At 34.3% G+C, this 18,167-nt stretch overlaps 1 protein-coding gene and 1 pseudogene across 1 annotated transcript; both read left to right on the top strand.

Moving 5' to 3' along the window:
* The first annotated feature begins 11,854 nt into the window (after positions 1-11,854).
* LOC120133069 lies at positions 11,855-16,174 on the top strand (annotated as a pseudogene).
* A 1,125-nt stretch (positions 16,175-17,299) lies between these two features.
* Positions 17,300-17,943, top strand: LOC120133068 (protein RALF-like 33). Its single transcript, XM_039149729.1, has one exon. The coding sequence runs from the start codon at positions 17,456-17,458 to the stop codon at positions 17,801-17,803; it is 348 nt and encodes a 115-aa protein (XP_039005660.1). The 5' UTR covers positions 17,300-17,455; the 3' UTR covers positions 17,804-17,943.
* Positions 17,944-18,167: the final 224 nt, after the last annotated feature.

The raw sequence follows: 18,167 nt of genomic DNA, 5'->3' as shown, positions 1-18,167 counted from the left end.
ACTTCTTGATCACAACTAACAAGCTAGAGGTTCTATATATAATGTTTGATTTTGTCATGTACCTGTTGAATAATGGGCGTATTTTCCCCGCACTTACAAGCCGGTCATCAGAAGCATATTGTGCTGATTTCGTTTGTTCTTTTTAGATAAATCTATATCCTTCTGATTTGATCCGTATAGTACTGTGGAGCCTCACATGTTTTTCTTGATTAGAAACAATGACTTCATCCAACGGAAATGTTTTTTTCTCTATTCATAAAGTATACAAATTGTTAAGTTGATAGCCCATTAATTAATGTAATAATTCAAGATAGCAGATTCTAGTTTCTACATCAGCATTTAAGCAAAATGTTGAAGGGTAAGTGGAAAGAAGAGTAAAAGATCATCTCATCGAAGATGAAACTGTAAGAGGGGTGTGTGTGTACCTTGAAAAGTTGTATCAAGCTACAAACTGGTCATGATATTTTCATGTGCACTGCTTAACAGTTTATCATGCTGATTCTTCAGTTTGACTGCAGAGCAGTGCGATATTCCATAATCATACACAGATCGTATATTCTAAATACCATGGAAAGTGGCAAGGTTGTTAGTATCGGATTCCGGTACTAACATCAGTTATTGGCCGTAAAATGGAGCCTTTTTCACATTTCTTTCCCCCAAGAAGGCAAGTGAAAACCCAAGCTCCTTCAATTTAGTATATGTTCTCTTTCTCCTATATATTTTCCCCATACTCCTCACCCCCATCCCAATAGCAAGTCTAGAGGTTAAAAATCTGCCAAGGAAGATAATTTAAAGCAAGTCAAGTTGCAGGTATAAAAGGGTCACTCACAACTCCCATTAACGAAAAAATTATTCTTCAATACCATATAAATCACATGGAAATAAACTGCAAGAAAATGCCTGCCTTGTCCTCATTGATAGAATTTGAATAAAAGCTTCCCTAGAAAATAACAATATGGACCATTCAATCATATTTGAGATGCTTGAGGGGATTGCCACAAGGAAATATCCTAATCCAAATAAGGCTGTAGCATGCATTAATCAATACCCCAAGACTTTATGCCATTTAGAAATGTTGTCTGCAGCATACGTTTTCAAAATGGTTAGAGACACAAGATGAAGAAGTGCCAACAGATCCAATTTCCTTCCCACATGAAAAATTTGCAAAACACTGGTGCCGATGCAATATAAACTTTTCTCCCAGAGACTCATCATGGTAACTTGTAGGGCATCACTATCAGTTTTTTCTGATTCTGAGACAATTTTCTTTTCACATTCCTAACATAGTTTGGATATCCAGATCTTTGAATACAAGCATATAATTTATTTTATGGTCCACCGCCTTTACTTCGAGAAGAGTGCACCAAATAAAATTAAAGATGTCGAAAAGAATCTTGAACTAAATGCTTATAAAGTAATTAAGGAAGAAGAGAACAAACTAGTAGTATTACAACTTTTAATGAATTAGAATAATTGGAGGAACACGAATAAATAATGCACGCTACTTATTATTCTAAAGCAGATGTAAATAATTTGCCAGAGGGAATTTTAGCATTTTTTGTAGAAAAGTTTTAAATGGCTCCACCTCATTCTGAACTAATATCAAATCTGCATGAATCAACTTGAAGAGCTTTATCACACACAGAAAAAAAATGAAAAGGATAAGGTGCAGCCATGGAGGATGAATGAATGATTATTTTTACTGCGACCAATTGAGCCTGGCTTTGAACAGGGGGCAATGTAAAAGAAATGTACTAAATAAGATGTACAGACAGCTTTGAGAAAAAAAGTAGTTTTCTTTCCTTGAGAATCATGTGAGAATGAAAAGTGTCCCCCAATAAACTTCTAGCTGATTGCTCAAGGTGATTCATGCAACTTTAACTTTTCTGTGTGATGTGAGACAGACAGTGTTGGTGTCCAATTTAAATGGCCTTTAAAAAAATTAGTTTTGCAGTGTTCAAGTAGAACGATAAGGATCATCTCAAGTGGAACTCAGTGGAAGTACTATCATGAAGCACAAATCCAAACTGATAGGGAAGTTATTCTTTGCTTAAGTTGTTAAGGCAATCTCAAAACCAGAATTCTCAGGTTGTACGAGATCACCATTCACTTTCAGAAACCATATGTTAAGAACACTTCTTTGCCTCGCAATAGACAGAATCCTGCAAGTGATTGAATCTCAAACACCAAGTTTTGTCCTTGAAAATGAAATTTACCTTTTTAATTTTTACTTTTACAATTTTATATATAGTAGAAAATCTCATGAAGACAATCACCCATGTTTCTGATCAGGATCAATCCAATTCTTTAATTAACCAAAGCAAGAATAACAAATCACTAAAAGTTTCGATACTGCTTTTCTTAACACCTTCTCTATTCTACCAAGGACAAAGGACTCATCAGCATCTGATGCAATATCAATCTTGATAGTCAGCATCTTTCTTTTACTAGGACTGTTAATTTTTTTCGGTTCACTTATTAACTATTTCACATAGACCTTTCTTTCTTTCTTTTTATTTCTTCTTGGTCTGAGACATTATCATAACTCTTTTACAGCTCAAAAACATGGTCAAGAACAATTCTGGGAAATATTGAGAATGTATATGATGGAGCTAAAATAATTCCAGTTTCATTGCTAATCAATGAACTGCTAGCAGGTATTTAGTTAGTTTACGCAAAACAATAAAGAATCATACGGGAAACGAAAAAGTAACCTACTAGCTTGCCTCTTGCTGAACTTCAAATGGTCCAACTATAATAAACATCATGAACTTAAAAGATGGCCTTTCTTCTTTTTTTGAGCAATCAAAAGTTGGTATTAACTTAGATATGAAAAGGTTGAAATCCCCATATCATTTCCCCATGGATGCTAGCCTCATCGTAAGAACAGTGATTTTTAAGTATGAATATCAAATTTAGAGACAAATTTTGTTGCATGTGACATTATGGCAAACAAATAGTACCAACTATATTTTCACCTTCCACTTTATCGACATCACATCTGTTTGGATCAATCCTTTTTGGTTGAAGTTCTCTATACCATCTCGATGAAGAAGATAGCTTGGTGATCAAAATTTCTCTCATAATGCCAGCTGCACAGCTACCTACTAGCAAAAGTAAAACTTTTAAAATGAAAACCATGAATTCATATTTGGATACTTTTCACTTTCAGAATGGAAAAAACTTGCTATTTGCTAAGAGTACCATTGTGGGGAAATCCCAATATAGCCAATAGGAGTGATACAGCTTAATTCTTCCATCACATCACTAATCATGCTTCCTAATCCACCAAATAGTCGACTCTCATGGTGCAGAAGTAAAAAAGTACACTCTACCGGCGGTCATCAAAAGGCAACCTAATAAACATACTTTAGATCAATCTCCAAGATAATGGATGAACCGGGTGCGTGTAATACCCCCAACCCGTATCCAACTCGGATCAGAGTTCAAGATGTCACATTAACTTTTCAGCATTTTCCTTTACAAAATGACTAAAAGTTAAATGCACAATTTAAGAAAATGATTACTTTTCATTTATTAAAAATCAATTTGTTTTACAAAATTATATCAAAGCTAATACAATATAAATCTTTAGACTACATGCCAACAACACTCTATATAACAAAATACATATACTCAATTACATTTCTGATCTAATTTGTGAAAAGAAGAATCTGACTTGTCTTGCTCCTCTTCGCTTCTCTTCTCGCTTTTTGGAACCTACGTGTGAAACACTCACACGCTAAGTCTATGACTTAGTGAGGAATAAAAAAAATATAATATGAACTCTCTAAATGTTCAGTAATGCATGAATGTTTCACAATTAATATCATAATCTAATATAAACATGATATATCAGTTCATATAATCAATTATCTACATGCACACATATCATCATATCATCATTAACATGCCTATCATTACTTATATTATTATCACTAATTTATTGTATCATATTAGCATATAATTAACATTCATATACACATCATCAACACATATATCATTTCTCAAAAGAGCACACATAATACCGTATCAATTGATTTATTTATTCTCTTTAAAATTCATGTACACATATGAGAACTTAAGGTATGTGAGTATATTGAGATTGTGCACATATGTTGTCACCACAGCTCGAATAAATTCCCACTATAGGGCACTGAATATTTGTCCTGAAGGACCACTATATCCCGAATGACCACTCCTTAAGAACCATATACATAATACAATGGACAAAATAAGTGTACCGAAGTACCACATATATGTTCCACATAATTACATATATGTCCCGAAGGATCACGTAGAACCCTCGACTCTTGGCATGCCAACTATACATGTAGCTCTCATAAAACATAACATGGGCATTATTATTAGATTTGTCACATATTCACATTAAATAAGCACATAATTTCATAACTTCCTTCACATTGTTCATTTTCACATAGTTACTTATTCATATCACATAGGCTCATAGTTTTTTATCATATCATTCATATTCTCTGACTTATCTCTTGTGATCATGTAACCACTACACTTATTTTCATATAACTTATTGTCACATAATTTACATATCACATATATACATCTATATCATTTTCACATAAGTTATGTCGTATCATCTATCTTATTCTTCATTTCTTGGTATGCACTTATATTACATAATCTATGTCATATTTATAAACATATATCACTTAATAGTATTTTATTTTTACTCTAACTTTAAGTATTTACTTAATTCAATTTCATAAATTCCTTATAACATTTTCATATAACTTCATAGATCATTAGCATATAACTTATATTATATGTGCATATATGTTATGACCCTTGAGAAATAGAGAAGTTGAGATCGAAGAAAAGTAGAATAGAAAGGATTAACGATGCAGAGGAAATATTGAAGAAAAAGATAGAAGATTTTATTCATAAATTTTCCATGATTTGTGCATTATAATTCTTAGCCTATATAATCTGCTAATGGGACAAAGCCTATTATTTTTACACAGTTGTCCTAAATTGTCTGCTAGTGCAACGACCTAATCATGAACTATTGCTTGGTAATATTAACTCCACTTTCCCAATTCCTATTTTTCCAATTTCTGTCCATAAATCCCTAACCCTTGATTTGTTCCCATTTTTGTTTCTCTCTTAACTTCGATCATGACAATTCATCCCTCTTTAGACGATCATTGTCCCCAAGGATCAAACACCATAATTTTTTCCCTGAGGCCAGTGTTGTATTTCCAAGTGACGTTCTCAGGCTTCTAGTTCGCCCGTGAGACTATTAATGGAGAGATAGCCTGGTCGTTATTCTCCACCCTCATGCGTTGTAAAATGGTGTAAGGACCATAGGACCTTGCTGCAAGTTTTAATTTCTTTCGAAGAGCAAGTGACGTTTGGTGATAGGGCTGAAACTTAAGGTAAACTCTATCCCCGACCTTCAGATCTTTGTTTCTCCTCTCTTTATCTACATAAAACCTCATCCTACTTTGCTTGATTTCCTCTAGTAGTTTCTTCAACCTTTCTTCACTGATCTTGTTTGTCTCTTTGAACTTTTCCTCCGTTTCACTAATTTTCTTTTTCAACGAACTCACCATTGCCTTTAGTTTTTTATTCTCACTATTAAGCTTCTCCAACATTATGTGGCCATCCACTGGAACCTCCTGAATTACAGGGACCATCTCAGCTGTCCTTCTAGCATCCTCACGTTCCTTGGCTAGCAATTCTTTGGTTTCTTTAAATGAAGTTGCATGTCTTGCAAAGCAGACTGTAATTTTGTGTTTTCTTTTGTTTTGGCCTCTTCCATGTCAACCCTCATTCATTTCTCCAGCTGTAATCTCCATGTCAGTTCCTCAACTCGTTTTTCCAGTTTGTTCTTGGTAGCTTGTAGAGTTCCAACTTCCCTAGCAGTCATCTTAAGCCTCCGCAATTCATTTTTAGCAACTCTTACTCTCCATGCATATTGTGTAGCAATTACCGCTTTCTTCAACCTCATATAATTCAAATGAGACAAGAACTTGCAACATTGGCTCTGAATTATAATTGCTGCTATGGTCTGCCTTCACATGCATAGCTCATTGCAAGTAGCCAATATATCGGAAACCATCACCTTTATGACTTTGAATAATCTTTCAGTCATCTTGTAATGTTTGGCTTTATAATCTAGCAGAATGGATTGACATATTCTAGACATAGAATTAGCAGCAAATACCTTTATAGGCCACTTTGAATGGTCATCCAGTAGGCACAAATTAGCAGCATTGTACTTCTTGAATTCCATGAATATGTTCTTTGTTGAATCAGAAAGTATTTCCAGTATTTCATTTGTGTTTTTTTCTTGGAGAGACATTTCCAAAGGTCGACATTTAGCCATCTATAATACAACTCGACTCTTAGCCACACAACACTCGCAGCCTTCCTGTTGTTTACCATATTTCCTTGCATGTCCTCTATGTTTCTGACATACACTAAACCTTCATTTACTTCAACTATAAGATGTTTGATTGAGCAGCTTTCGATGTTTGGAATAGATTTTTGGCACTGTAGAAATTGATTCACATTTGTCATTGAAGGAGATATGTCTAATTGTTTTGCTGCCGTTCGAGCTTTATAGTGGTCCATCATCCATCCGTCATCCAATGCACTGTATGAAATTGTTGACTGAATTTGAGTGTAAGCTATGGCCGAGCTATCAACCCCATGTTCCTCGACATCCACTGGATTTTTAAGAACACGAGCTGCTACACCTTCACGTAACAACCCAAGAAGAATATGCTCGGATCCAATGTAGTCATGGCCAAGTTGGCGAGCTTCTTCCAACGAGATTTCCAAAACATAATTGGCATGATGAGTAAATGGAATCTCCATAGCAATAAAACTCTGCGCCTTCCAATTATCTTATTGACCTCTACTCTCGCATCTTTAAGATTGATTCACATTAGCAATAATCTAAACTTGTAAGGGTCATCATCTTCTATAAGTTTATCCCTCCCAATCTTGACAGGATCGAACTTACACCCATCAACATACATAATCTTGATCGAGCCAAATTTACACCCATCGACCAAAACACTAGTAATTAGTTGATAATTATATTTATGCATCGTCATCATACCTGCACCTTCATGTCCTTGATGTTGGAATGAAGCTTTGTGATTTTCAAAGAAACTTGGTTGTGCGAACTCCCATTACGGTTTTGACATAGGTAACGAACATGGTATTTTAAAGAAATTAAAGGTTGTCGCATTTTGGTCCCCTACAAACCGAGTTTGCAGCTGGACATCTACGCTCACCGCACCATCATCACTTCTATTTTCACCATCTATCACTTCTTCCAAGTGTACAAGCCTTTTACCAAATACGAGATATGTGTCATCTTCAACATGGTTCTTTATACTCTCAATAACATTGAAAGAACCTACATTTACTGTTTCATCACTTCGAAAATCAAGTCCCTCATAACTTTGATCTATTTGGTCTCCAATATTCTTTACCTTTGGTGTTAGCAATTTATCGAACACCTGAGAATCATCATGTTTTTCCTCACACTTTTTACCAGTCAGCAACTGTAAAATGTGCTCCACATCTCTCTGCTGCAACGCCATTTTGGATTCCAACATACTCAACTGACTGTCCTGCTTCTGCCACCATTTAGGACGGGTGGACTCATCGGTTGTTTGCTTGACTAGCTTTGTCAAGTACTCAATCTGTTTTGTATTGCAGACAAATCAGTGGAATCACCCATCGTTTGGTTATTCTTTGAATATACCCAAGCTTTATAATGCCAAGAATAATGGCTCTTGATACCAATTTGTTATGACCCTTGAGAAATAGAGAAGTTGAGATCGAAGAAAAATAGAATAGAAAGGATTAACAATGTAGAGGAAATATTGAAGAAAAAGAGAGAATATTTCATTCATAAATTTTCCATGATTTGTGCATTACAATTCTTAGCCTATATAATATGCTAATGGGACAAAGCCTATTATTTTTACAAAGCTGTCCTAAATTGTCTGCTAGTGCAATGACCTAATCATGAACTATTGTTTGGTAATATTAACTCCATTTTCACAATTCCTATTTTTTCTAATTTATGTCCATAAATCCCTAACCTTTGATTTGTTCCCATTTACGTTTCTCTCCTAACTTCGATTATGACAATATCATCACTTTATATTCAAGTTTCATAATTGATATATTATTCCCATTTCATTCTATAATCCAATCTTATCTAGTTTTCTTCAATTCTCCATAAATCATACAACTCTATTACACTAATTCTCATAATTGATCATACCACTAGGTACTTGTCCAACTCATGTTTCTATTATTCATATAACCTTTACACACATTTTCCTAGTTCCTATTGTTCTTATGAATTCACTTTCATCATATTCTCCTATTATTACATATTTTATCTTATAACCATATATTCACATAGTCTTATATTTCATTATTATATAACCTATATTTGTTCTCTTATAACTCTTCATAGTCATATATTTTCATTTCCATATATCGCATAGATCTTATCACATGACTTATCATTCATACTCACATAAACCACATAGCACATACAAGAACATATCAACTTAAATAATCAAGCATACATACATTTCATGTCATTCAAATACTTATGTTTATGACTTCATGCACTAGACTTAGAGGAAATAGACTTATCGCAAGTCAAATTTCCATATAATCCTATACTCAATTAGATGCACTCACCTGGCCTCACTAGTCAATACTGATTTCTTATCTTTCCTCGATCAATCTTATTTGCCCAATGTTTCGGAACTTGTTTAAGCTCAATATCTTCATAAATATAATTTTCAAGATGATTATCAGAAGCTTAAACCTTATAATTTGATGCTAATTTAATGAGCCAAAATTCATTTTTTTTTCCTTTAGGAGTGTATCGGTACCCAAATTAATTTCGAAATTCACAGGTATTGTTACCTGCCTGTGTGTATCAATACACAGGTATCGGTATACCTCTTAATGTATCGATACACCATGAAGATGTTCTTCAAAATTGGTCTTAGTATATCGGTACCTATTCATAGTGTACCGATACATCCTGCCCATAACATACTTTTCACCCGAAAATTCAACAACTCTTCATTAAATTTCATCATATAAAGCTTCTTTCATACCTCCAAACTCAACTACAACCATTTTAACTACTATCATTCCAACATCTTATTATCTCCCATATCTCATTCAAATTCTTGAAACTAAGAAATTTACTAAGTTTTTCATGTAATCCAAACTCAGTTTTAACATTTGTTATTTCTTATTCACACCTATGACAAGTCAATTCCAACTTCTAAATTCCTTTATAAACTCTTATTCAAAATTTCACTTATCCACTTCTTACATTTAATCATCCATAACTTACAACTTTTTAAGTTTTAAGCCATCTTAAGCTTTCCTTAATCTTTTCATTCGTTCCAAGAATCAAAATCAACTGTAAAACGAAAGAATTAACCAGCTTGAGACCAACTTACCTTACCAATGGAGCCACAGGAAGAGAGGAAGAAGAAAGTCAATCAAGCTCCAGAGTTTTCTTATTTTTCTCTCCATCTCCACGTGTCTACTACTTATATAAAGGGAAAATAAAAATCTTTCCTTTGAAAATACCATTTTACCCTTTCTACTTTCCAACTTTGTTAATCAATCCTACATCATAATTTTTTCCATTAAGTCCCTTAACTTTTAACTTATTCCGAAATTGAGTATCGATTTCCAAAATTTATATTTTAATCATTGACCCAGTTATTAGGATGTTACAGTGCGATCAGGGTTAGGGATATTAAAAAATATCTAATTCGATTGATCTGGTCCGTCAACCATCGACCCGGACCTAAAAAAACTAAATATTTTTTAAAATAAATTACCTGACTCGTGATTTTTTCCAGGTAGTTAGACCAGATCTGGGTTGGAATTTTTTTTATAACTGGGTATTCGACCTGACCTGATAGTTTTAATATATATATATATAGTTTAAATCATATTTTAATTTTAATTTCCTTAATATTTTTACTTAAAATTAAATTTAAATCCTTAACTTTTTTTAGATTTGTATTATGTTCTTTTAAATTTTAAATCTTTAAAAAAAAGTTTTTATTAGTTTGTCAAAATAAGATTCGAAAAGAAAATCAAAATCAAAATCAATATTTTTAATATTTTATTTTGAAAATAAACTTTAATTATATATATATCCAAATATTTATTCTAAAAACTAACTTTAAAACAATAATTTTTGTGTGCGGATTGTGTATTATAAACTTTTAATTTTTTAGGTGATTTTTTTATTTAAATTTAAAATTAAAAAATAAAAATATATAAACCATATATTCGTGACCCAAAAATGAGGGTACTCGAATTTTACGAATACCTAATAGTCGGGTACTCAGCCTTAACAAGTCGGTCATGGGCCGATAAATAAACTACTAGGAGAACCGGGTACCTGATACTTCGGGTACTTGAACATACGGGTACCCAGTTTTGACACTTCACTAGCCTTGAAAATTTTAAATTATTATATATTTTAACACTTTTTTGTAACATCTATTAATAATCTATTTTTGTCATCTAAAATTTTATAAATATGTCATAACTTAAAATTTTAAAATTTTAAAATTTTTAAAATTTTATTTCCTAACATAAAATTTTAAATCCGGTATCGTGGAAGACTTTAAGGGTGCGTTTGGTTCACGGAATATAAGATCACCAGTGGGAATAAAAGATTATTAGGGAATATGATTATTGGGAATGTTTTATTTTATGGTTGGTTGGTTTAGCATGAATGTAAGATTACCGTGTTTGGTTAAAGGAATAAAAGATTATTGAAATTTATATTTGACCAAATTGTCCTTATTATACATTTGTTTTTTTAACAAGTTAGAAAATATTTATATATTTTCTTTAAAAATTTAAATTCATAAAATTTTTATATTTGTTTTACAAAATTAAAAATATAAAAAGGTTAATGAAAGGGTAAAATTTATTTTAACCCCTGAACTTCATATAAAATTTTAACCCCTGAACTTCATATAAAATTTTATTTATGAATTTTTTTTTTTGTAAATCTAAAATAATTTAAGGATAAATTTATAATTTAACATTCGTAGAATTTTTTTATTCAATGACAGAATAAGAATATTTTTTAAAGAAAAAATTTTTAAGGGTATTTTAGTCCAAAATGTCGATAATCCAACAATACCTCAGGAAAGGGAGATAATGACATTCCCAGTAATATACCAAAAAAAAATTCATTATTGGTAATACAAGATTACCGAGAATGACATTCCTGACCAACCAAACAAAGAATATAAATTTTATTTTCATAAAAATCTCATATTCCCCCAATCAAACACACACGTAGGTCATTAATCCCGAAGCCACCTAACAAGAAAGGTCGCCTCAGTTCCACTAACATCACCACCAAAGGTTCAAAGCATTGTACAAAGAACTCCGTTGTTTCACATAGAACTTATCACATATTTTTTGATAGAATAGGAGATATACATGCAGCAAATGATTAAACGGTGACAAAAAATCCATGGGGAAACTGAAACAGGAGCAAAATATCATCTATAAACACAATAACCCAGAAAAAGAAGTTACGGCCAAAAATGTAGGTAGAATTCTAGTGTGGTAGTTGTAGCTTGTAAGAAGGAAAATTTGTACCTTGAAAACGAAAGAGCTTCCGGGTTCCTTCCAATTTTCATCCCTGCCCTAGGGGGGCTTTCAAGGTTTCAACAAACAACTATACGTAAGACGACGACGTCTCAAGCATCCATCAGCAGCAGCGCCAAGTGCCATCGAGGCACGAGCGTTTGTGATACTTGAAAACAAAATACAGTTTTAGATAAAACTGTTTAGTTTGACACGCGAAATCTGAATGGCTGTGGCTGCTCTGGCACGAAGCCAGCAACTCCTTTGCTTCTCAGACCCAAAGATAAGAGCAAAATCAAGCCCATGGTTTCCCCAAAGATCATCCCTTTTGAATTCTCGAAAGAAAGCTCGTATCTTCATAGTTTCTTGCTCTTCCTCTCAAACTTCGAATCCCCAAGAGGCCGATGTCCAGACTGCAGAGTCTTGTGTCAACCTGGGGCTGTCCCTCTTCTCCAAATGACGCGTAAGTACTTTAGGATTTTCTGATGTTGATGTCTTCAGACTGGGTGATTTTGATACAATTAGAACCAGAGTTGTCTTTTTCCTTCTTGCAGAATGGGTTCTCTTTTCTTTTTGTTCTTAACCCCTTGGACGGTACCCTAGATAGTGATTTGGGTTGCATGTGCCTCTTATGGCATGATATCCTGTCTAAGTTCTGCATTTTTTTGGCTATTTGTTTTGTTAAAGGCTTATCTTTTTATTGTCAAAGTATTAGTTTTCAGAATCTTTCATCATTTTGCCATTGCTACAGTAGCTTGACTCACATTATAGCGCAGAATTTGAAGATCAAAATTATGCTGGTATTATGACACTTACGCAAATTCGTTCTAGCTTAAGGAACAGTAAATTTTATCTAGGATAATTGAAATTGGATTCTGGATTAACTGATCTCCGTACAATGACCCTTTGAAGTGCTTTTATGAATCATAAATATGATCAGATTTTTCAGAAGTTCCATATTCTTGGCTCATTGTTCTGCACTGCTCTAAATACTTATCTTTACAAACCTTAACTTTTTATTTGTAAATTAAAACCAAATCTTTGTAAAAGTACCTCTTGTGTCAAATGAATATTTCAGGTTAAAGACGCTTTAGTCCAGTTGTGGAAGCCCAAGCTGCTCTATATAACAAAGCCTGTTGTCACGCCTACATGTAAAGATTTCTGATGCTTTTAGTAATTACAGTTTCAAATTACCATGCATGATTCTAGAAATGCATATTTACTTTAGGGGAGAGGAGGATTAACAAACATAATTGTTATGGTCCCAAGTTAAGGATTTGCCAGTCATGCCTGATAAAAGGGTTCAGCATGGCTACTAATTCGAGCCTTATCAAAATGGGATCAAGAAACAATGTGGATTCAACTAAAAGACCACCATTCAATTCGGACCAACCCAGATGCTACCTTAACTTCCATCACCTTCTGTAAAGTATAGCTTATGTATAGTATTCAAAACCACACTTTAACTCTCAGCCAAAGTCCCTGGATTCTTGTTATATGAAATCTGAAGGTTCTGGGAATCTAGTTTGAGGCACATATATGGCTTTGTTATATACTCTTCTGCATTAACCTCAGATAAATACTAAATTGGGCTGTTCTTTGTATCAATCTTTTCTTTTCTATTGAGGAAGAGGGGAAGCAAAGAAAGCCGCTGATTGTCTCCGTACTGCTTTGAGAGACTACAACCTCAAGTTTGGTACAATTCTCAACGATCCTGATCTGGCCTCCCTTATAGCGTCGCCTGAGTTCAAGGAATTGCAAGCAGAGGTCTGTTGCTTAAGTTTTCTTTACAGACACTCCTCTTTTCCAATCCCCACCAAGATATACCAACTGTGCAGATATGGAATCACATGAAAGTAAATCGCCCACATGCGGATCAAATTAATAAAACATTGTATTACTCATAATTATTTGTTATCTTTCCAGGCCAGGTTGTGTGGAGAATATATAGGCTACAGCTTTCGAAGAGATCTCAAACTTATCAGTGAAGTCCAGGCCCCGTTTCGAGGCATTAGGAGATTCTTTTATGTGGCATTCTCTGCAGTTGCTGGAATTTCGCTGTTCTTCACTGTACCCAGGCTAATTCGTGCTATTAAAGGTGGTGATGGTGCTCCTGATGTTTGGGAAACTATTGGCAATGCCAGCATAAATATTGGATGTAAATTGAGAGATGAGTATGTTAGCATATCTACATACAAAAACACACGTCATTTTAGGAGTTAATCTCTTTTTTTCTTTTTCTTTCTTTTCCTTGTTTGACTTTGTTGGTATGACCAGCATGCTAATAGTTTGTAACTGGCTTTTTAAAACGACTAAGTTCTTGAACCAGCTATCTACAGGTATCATTGTTCTTGTGGCATTATTTTTCTGGGACTACAAGGAGGAGGAGCAACTTGAACAAATATCCCGAAATGAAACTCTCTCTAGGTTGCCTTTATGCCTTTCAACTAATCGGATTGTTGAACTTGTGCAACTACGAGACACTGTTAGGCCGGTTAGTGCTATACTTTTCCCTTTTCATTTGAATATTTATTCCAAGATATTACTGCTTCATGCTTGCAAATTTTAGATAGATCGTTACAAATGATATGCTTGCATTGTCACTCGAAAACTTTCATATTAAAAAATAATGTTGCTGACCATAAACAATTTTTTTGTCCATGGAAATAAGCAAATTAAGAATTGAAAACCTTTATCTCATTTCATCTAAAGATAAAAATATATCCCTTGTACTGGATCTCCTAAACATACTTGGCACATTTCCAAAGTAATCAAAGTATTAAAATTTAAGCTTATAGTTTATAAATGAAATGGCACACCTACCTGTTATAGTTATATGTGTTTCTCTAACGTTGGTTAGTTGTGTTGTGGATACTCCTGTGATGAGAACAACCATAACTATTATCAGTTCTGTTTCCATTACCACATTGTTTAGTGATTGCTACTGCTTGGACAGGTGATTGAGACAAAGAAGAGAAATCGGAAGGCAAAACTGAGACCTATGAACCTTCAAAAAGAAAAACTGAGACCTATACCTTTAGATCAAAAGTCTTTTACATTTACCATAGAAGGCTACATTAGTTCTGATTACCCGAGTATTTATACATCTTAGTGCACTGTCATGTGTCATTCGATCATCAAAATGTATTTAAAGTGCAACTTTAACTTGTATATTGCTATCTTGCATATTGATGTGGTTTCATGCTTTCTCCTATCTATTTGGTTTTTCTCATTACATTCTAATTGAAGGTTGAATTCAGGTTATATTAGCAGGGAAAAAGGAATCTGTTTCTTCGGCTATACAAAAGGCTGAGAGATTTTGAACTGAGCTTCTCAGACGAGGTGTTCTTCTAGTTCCTGTTATTTGGGGTGAAGGTAGAGCACCGCAAGTGGAGAAAAAAGGTTTTGGTGTTTCTACAAAGGCAGCTGCTGCTGCTCTTCCTTCTATTGGGGTAAACTACAAGTTTTTAACCTATTGTAAATTAGTTATTACGACTTCTTAGAAGTTAACTTTGTGGCTTATATGTGATGTACTATGCATGTGATTGTCTTTATGCTCCGGTGTACTTGTGCTGGTATGCCACATACACATTTGGTTGCTGTCTTGTATTATTAATCAATTTACATGAAATTTTTATATTTGGAATGATTAATGCATGCACTAAGTTTGGTTTTTGATTAAATTCCTTTCTCCAACTTTTAATCTCTTGCTGCCATGGTAGGACGACTTTCAGAAACGAGCTCAGTCTATAACTGCAAAATCAAAGTTGAAAGCGCAAATTCGATTTAGAGCTGAGGTTGTATCGCCAGAAGAATGGGAGAGGTCACCTGCTACTCTATATTTATTATTGTTTATTCGTATTCATTTGTAATGTAAGAAAGGTTTTTCTATAATGCATCTCTTCAGCTCACAAAAGTTCGACTGTTCCCAAACATTGATTACATTTCCAATTACCAGTGATATGCTCAAAGCTTCCTTTGGCATCTTTTCTTCTGTAAGCCCTTTTCTATATATACTTTCTCTGAAGATTTTTACTTGCTCAGGTGGATCAGGGATCAACAAGAGGCTGAAGGAGTTACTCCTGGTGAGGATGTGTACATAATTCTGCACCTAGATAGCCGAGTTTGAAGATCAGGGAAAGTAAGAAAAGTGTTGGATTGCTACCATAAGCTGGTGCTTTCTATGTTAAATGAATCAATCTTGTAAACCTCTTTTCTTGTTTACAGGGAATGCCGATTGTTCACAAATAGTGCAGGAGCTGCCACCAATGGAAGCATTGCTAAGCAAACTTAAAAGATGGAATCTCATGTTACCAACCCTGTTTTAGTCTGCTTCAAACCGATACCGGACAGGACAGAGTTCTACGGTGGATGCAAGTCTTTCTTGTTAATAAGACTATTCCTGCATTAGACAACCTGTTGTCTTTCCATGGTTCTTTTACACAACAGGATATTCTACATCCATACTTTAAGCAATGTGTGTTTATTGCTTTGTAAATTAGAGATTGGGATAAAGAAGCACACATCTTATTCTTTGTAGTTGTTTCCAAGTATCCTTTAGTCCTGGATGGACCGAGGGGGATTGGTGGAGGAGGTCAACCCCTTGAAAATTTTAAATTCTCATATAATTTAGATATTTCATCCACCGATGATCGAAAGTGTGAAACACTGTTACAGCCTTTGAAAATTGCAGACCCAACACCATGAATAAAAAACATCAGTTAGCTTTTGCAAATGAATAAATAAAAACAAGGTTGCAGAAGAAATTGGTGTTTCAAAATGGCTGGCCCCAAGCTGTTTATAACTCTCACTGCTTACCTGGAACTTATAATAAACTCATCAAAATTGACAAGAAAAGGCCAGGATGTTCAACTGGTTGTGTTTTATTTTCCTTTAAAAATCTTGTTTCCGAGTTTTCACATTACCATTTATGTTGTCCTTTTCTTGTATTAGGTTTAGAAGAGGTCATCCATTTACAGCTAAACGCAAAGATTTCGATGAAGTTTCCAAATACCTATCGAGTCGAGTTCGAAATTGTACAAGAGCCTTTGAAGATATCACTGAAAAAATATTTCTTTTTCTTCGATTGTTGAGTTAGGTTGTGGTTTTATTATTATTCTACTTGTTCTTTTATTAGTCAATGGATTAGGACAGCCAAACTATTTGCAGATTGGTGGACGGACTGGATTGTTAAGTTTCAACCAATTAGATTACATGTATCTCTGGGTGGTCAACCATTTGCCTCGGTTTGTCTTACGGTTCATGTTCGACGTTATAGCTGTTTATTCCCATAATATCATCTTTAAAGTTTGAATGTTAATTTTTTTCTCCTTGTAATGTTGGGTGTGTTTAGATGTTAAACTATCATTATCTCGACATGTGAAAAACTACAATGGCTCCATGAAATCTGTCTAAACCATAACAAGGAAATGAACAAACATATAATCTTCGATTTCAGCTTGTTATCTTATCAGATTCGTATTACTAATTATGAAGTAACCATATTTTTAAGCTTTCTTCGGATGTTGCCTTCTGGTCTTTTTCTTTTGTTTATTTATTTATTTAGTTTAGTGGTTTGCTCTTTGTCTGTAAATATAAAAAAGAAACCTAATCGCTGGGCCAATGCATTAGTGATTAGCCAATTTCAATCTTCTAACTCTTCTATAAGTAGCTTTAAAACAAGTTGCCTCACCCTCTCCTCTTCTTGTCCCGACTTCAAAAACTGCATCATAGAACAATAAACCATAGCCAAAACAAAATAAAAACATCAACTACCATCATGGATAATCCTTCTGGTTTTCTCCTTGCCGTTCGATTGGTATTAATTACTCTTATCGTTGCCTTGTCGACCGTTGTCGCAAGTGGTGAGCACCATTTGAGCTGGATTCCGCCCGAGTCTGGCTGCAAAGGGTCGATGGCTGAGTGCATGGCTGAGGATGAGTTTGAGATGGACTCCGGGATTTTCAGGCGCGTATTGCAGACCACGCTGTACATAAGCTATGGAGCTCTGCAGAGGAACACGGTGCCATGCTCGCAACGGGGTGCATCCTACTATAACTGTCAACCAGGAGCGCAAGCTAATCCTTACAGTCGAGGCTGCAGTGCCATTACTCGTTGCCGGGGTTAAGGTTTTTTCTTTCTGTTTCATTGGTTTCTCTATTTATGTCGGTGAAGAAGCTCCCATGACATCATTTGTCCTTTAGTTTGCAGTTTGGAATTTTACCTTCAAATTTAAATAAAAAGGAGGAACATGTACTCTTCTAACAAGATTAAAATTCATATCATAACCATCTTCGAATATTATGCTATCCGAAATGCGAGAACTCACTATTCATCACGACAACATATGATTATTCCTGGTTCTGAAGTACTTTCCATGACAGATTGCCAGACGAAAAGCATTTCAAGTATATTAAAATCTGGGATTGTAGAGAAGAATGTTAACAACAAGCCGCCTCATTTCATCAACACCCTCTATAAATCGACAAATA

The sequence above is a fragment of the Hibiscus syriacus genome, unplaced genomic scaffold, assembly GCF_006381635.1.
Source record: "Hibiscus syriacus cultivar Baekdansim isolate YM2019G1 unplaced genomic scaffold, ASM638163v2 tig00110576_pilon, whole genome shotgun sequence".
Taxonomy (NCBI): domain Eukaryota; kingdom Viridiplantae; phylum Streptophyta; class Magnoliopsida; order Malvales; family Malvaceae; genus Hibiscus; species Hibiscus syriacus.
Note: the sequence above shows the minus strand (reverse complement) of the source record. Positions and strands in the feature narration are given on the sequence as shown.